The 4,533-nt window shown below is 38.9% G+C and overlaps 2 protein-coding genes across 2 annotated transcripts in view; both read right to left on the bottom strand.

Moving 5' to 3' along the window:
• The window catches only part of CRY1 (cryptochrome circadian regulator 1), a 510,254-nt gene that overhangs the window by 21,275 nt on the left and 484,446 nt on the right, over positions 1-4,533 (bottom strand). The window lies entirely within an intron of this gene.
• Positions 1-4,533, bottom strand: part of PWP1 (PWP1 homolog, endonuclein) — a 41,994-nt gene that overhangs the window by 3,713 nt on the left and 33,748 nt on the right. The window contains exons 12-14 of the mRNA XM_074941224.1: positions 2,801-2,891; positions 1,554-1,675; positions 1,109-1,214 (exon numbers count right to left, since the gene is read on the bottom strand). Of these exons, the coding sequence (XP_074797325.1) occupies positions 1,109-1,214; positions 1,554-1,675; positions 2,801-2,891 (319 nt within the window). The remainder of the gene's footprint in view (positions 1-1,108; positions 1,215-1,553; positions 1,676-2,800; positions 2,892-4,533) is intronic.

Raw genomic sequence — 4,533 nt, 5'->3', positions numbered from 1 at the left:
CTGCAACGCAAGAGATTACATAAATGCCAGTATCCCGGAGAGAAGATCACTACAGCAGCTAGAGCATGGTTTACAGTAATGAAATGGGAACCTTAAACTTAGTCGAACAGAGTCTTGAAAGCTTTTTTTCCAACCAAGAAGGTTTAAGTTTTATATTTCAAAACAAAGAAATTATGCTAACTAAATACATTAAGAGGAAGGCACGGTTCTTCTCCCGCACAGAGCCGCTGGCTGCTGTTCTGTGGTCATGTTGCAAATGGTCTGTGATTGTTCTATCTGAAGAGAAGTGTGAGAAAGGCAGGTTGTTTCCTATGTACTTAAGTGGTATCCACCTACTCACACTTGGAGATAGGCTAAGTTTTGCATAAGGTGTTATGCTTAAAATTTAATTCTGGTTTTAGGGTTTAGATTTTCATTTGATTTTCTGCATGCCTTTCAAAAAGGTAGATCCAACATCACTACCGTTTATAACACGATAAAACAATACAATTGGGCATGCGGACAAAACCAGTCCAATTGTTGCAAACCACAGCCAAAAGTTTTTTTGCATATTAAAAGCCAGTGGTTCTAGAGACGAAATATAAAAAGTAACTGAAGATCTTCAACCTCAGCCATGCAGCCAGCATTAAAAAAAAACAGTACATCAGACAAACAAAAAGAATAAGCTAAACCAGTGTCACCTTTGTATACATCTTGAAAGAAAATACGTAATATTTAACAAACACTGGAGGCTTCACTTCAAATTCTTAACCAAAATGAACTTTAAAAAAAAAAAAAAAAAAAAGATTCACACTTTGAAAAAAAAAAAAAAGCAGGATTCCAACACTTTTGTTGTGAGACTGCAATGCCATATTTCAAAGCATGAGATCAAGGCACCTATTCCACTTGGACTGAAACCTCATCAGGGCAGGGACTAATCTACCCACAGCGCGTGGCACACTGTTAGCAGCAGAACAACGTAACAGGATGCTGGATACACCTCATTACCCACCGGAAGCCTGCAGTTCTCTCAACCACCTTGTTGCTTCGTTTGATGTATTACTGAATATGCAGTATATTAGGGAGAAAAAATGGAACCCTGAAACTCTGATTAATGAGATTATGTTACCTGCCGAAATACTGCTTATATCCCAGACTCGAAGCCCTTCTCTCTCCCCTCCAAAGGCATAGACAAATGGCATATCAGGGCAACAAGCTGCGCAGAAGAGAACACCCTAGAGGAAAAAATATTGCTTTAATGTCCAAAAAAAGGTCACCTTAACACACCTTGACAGAACAACTTAAACAAATGTAAGGCCCTCCTATGCCTCTTCAAAACTGATTTTGAATGATTTTTAAAAAATAATTGCTTTTTCTGGTCCAAGGCTTTAAAGCAGAGGCTGCCAGTCATGTGTTGAATTGTGTGATGTACTAACAGTACCCAAGACAAGATGCCCAATTCATGTGAAGTGTTAAGGAGAACAAGACAATGAAGCCTGGTTAAAATCAAAAGTGAGCTCTATTAATCATGGTTTATACGTAAACTTTCTTAGAATGACGTATAAGCTACTTACCATTTTCATATCCCTGGAATGGATCAGACTTGGTTTGTCTCCCAATATATCCCAAATTTTCACATATTTGTCAGCAGATGATGTCACAAGGCACCCTTTGATCTGACTGCTTAATTGGAGTCCTGAAAAGTTAGAACAGATCAGTTTAAAATCACCATTTAATTGTTACATATTTTTCTTCCCTGTGTAACATTTTAAAGGGAAGTCAAATGAACCTCATATTCTCCATGTGCCTTAAAGGAAGGACTGGGAGACCAATAGAAACATTGTGCGCCCCCCACCACCACACACACACACTTAGTGAAGGAGTACTTGTGGCACCTTAGAGACTAACCAATTTATTTGAGCATAAGCTTTCGTGAGCTACAGCTCACTTCATCGGATGCATACTGTGGAAAGTGTAGAAGATCTTATTATATATGCATGCTTTGTGTGTATATAATAAGATCTTCTACACTTTCCACAGTATGCATCCGATGAAGTGAGCTGTAGCTCACGAAAGCTTATGCTTAAATAAATTGGTTAGTCTCTAAGGTGCCACAAGTACTCCTTTTCTTTTTGCGAATACAGACTAACACGGCTGTTACTCTGAAACCACACACTTAGTGGGAGAAGCATGGATCCTTCTGGGTGTGAAAAACCTTCAGTGCCCCTTTCTCCTCTGGCAGTAACCAGGACCTCTCAGATGGCAATCATTGCTCAATCCTCTCCTTCCAACTGCTAATTCCTTACTTCATGGCCTCCTCTTTCAACTATCAGAGAGGCACTTCTTTTTGTTATCCCAGACTATGTGCTCATTTTTGAGTCAGTTGCAGAGTGTGTACGTGTTAGTAATAATCATCACTGGCCCAGAGTGTGAGAGAGATTATTAATCTAAAAAACTAAAATACAAAAAAGATCAATGGTGTTTCTTTTGTTTTTGCAGAATCCTCCTCATGCAGGAATATTTTTGTGCAAACTACTTCATTCAAGAATGTGACCCAAAGCAGTGATATTTGCTTTGACATTTTTATTCATGCAATTCTATGAGAAAAATGCATTATGGTCAAAACATACATCCCTTAAAATACAACTCGACCAAGAGGCCATTTAAATGGCCAGCTACCATGGTTAGTACTTAAGGTTTTTGCTAAACAAAAGACTGCCTCTCTCAAACAAGTTCATATTTACTTAACTATTTAAAAGACTTATTCCAACTACACGTTAATGGGCACGTTTTACATATAAAAGGAAGATATAAAATTTACCAGATACTTCCTCATCATGAGCCTTCAGAGTAAAAAGTGGCTTATCGGAACGAGCATCTAGACAGTACACAAAGCCATCTTCTGTGCTAGCCTGGGGAAAACATTACGTTGTCAAAAGAAATTGCCATATCAATTCACTAGAAACAGCCTAAGAATTAAGCATCCAATCTAAAGTTTGTAAAATCCATCAAATTCAGACTTTATATTACAGTATCCTGAACAAGATGAGAACACATTTCTTAAACAAGAAATTACGCTTGATTAAGCTTGCACTTAAATAGCTTGCAAAGCTGACACGCCGCATGACTCAAACACTAGGTAATGGGATATGTGACGGAAAACACCTGTGTTCACACCCTCCGCACTATTATAATAATCTTTGTACAAGGTATGCCTTGTGATGTATTTGAAAACTCAACTTGCTGATCAGTAATATCAAGGTAAAGTGCATATAGCAGCATTATATGTAAAGTTATGAACATAAGCTAAAATCATGTCTGAAGTACATTTCCCAGACAAGTCTTTGACAAGGAAGGGAGGCAGGGACTAAGAGATCTGCATGTAAACAAAAAAACAACATGGAGTCTCCTCCTTTCAGCAGACTGCCTGTCTCCCGGTTCTCAGCTGGAAATGCTTTTCAAACAGGAACTATAAAAAAGGAGGGGCAAACACACCAAGACGCCACTCTTTTTCCCTGCCCACCTCATTCTCTGCACCTGAGAAGACAAAGGAAACAGCCATGGACCTATGGGGGAGAGGTTCTGATCTAAAGAGTTTGATCAGTGAAGCTGCTAGAGGCATGTGGTGAGAAATTTTACTTGAATCTAATATAGTCTGAGAAGTTAGTTACAAGAAAAATAAAACATTTTCTAGTGCCTATTTCTGACGTTTATGCCTCATTACTTGTACTCACTTAAAATCAATTTATTTGTAGTTAATAAAATTGTTTTATTGTTTTATTTAATCCAGTGTGTTTAAGTTGACGTTCCTGGGTAACTCTTTAAGAGAACAGTCTAGTGTATATTATCCGTTAAAGGAATAACGGACTTACCATAATTGGGACTGCCCAGGAGAGGGCTGGGCAGTATAAGACATGCATTTGTGGGGGAAAATCTGGGAGAAGTAGTAGTGTGTTGGGATCACCCTGCAATATGACCACAGCTGGTGAGAGCCAGAGTATGACTGGCAGGTTGCCATTACACAAACACATCTGGGAGTGACCTGCATGCTGGAAGGCTGTTTGTGAGCAGTCTAGATTGGACGCTACAGTGATAAGGCATCGTAAGGCACCACAAGTTACAGGACAGGGGGACACAGCCCCTCACTGATCTGGGCTGTTCCCCAGTATGTCAGAGGATATGGAGCCTTTCACCTCTTGGCTACCAGTTCAAATCTATTCCAGGTCAATAGTGACTGAAAAGTTATCTGATCTGGTCTATGTAAAATGAGTTGGTGGTCTTAGTAAAAAGGTGATTACTTCACAAATGCAATGAAATGCAAGTCACGTTTGGTGATTGTAAGCAAAGAAGTGAATGGATGTGGAGACTGAATCCCTGTCTAACCCTGTTTTTTCATTAAAATTTCCAATATTTTTTGACCAGCTACACTTGTCAGACAGGGCCTTCTAGTGCTTAAGTAAGGGATTAAATTAAAGTGGTCTCATCTATACTTAAAATGTTTGAAATAAAATTCTGAGCAAGTAACATCTCAATAGAGGGTATCAGTGAGACCTA

The sequence above is a fragment of the Natator depressus genome, chromosome 1, assembly GCF_965152275.1.
Source record: "Natator depressus isolate rNatDep1 chromosome 1, rNatDep2.hap1, whole genome shotgun sequence".
Classification (NCBI taxonomy): domain Eukaryota; kingdom Metazoa; phylum Chordata; order Testudines; family Cheloniidae; genus Natator; species Natator depressus.
This window is presented reverse-complemented; position numbering and strand designations above follow the sequence as displayed.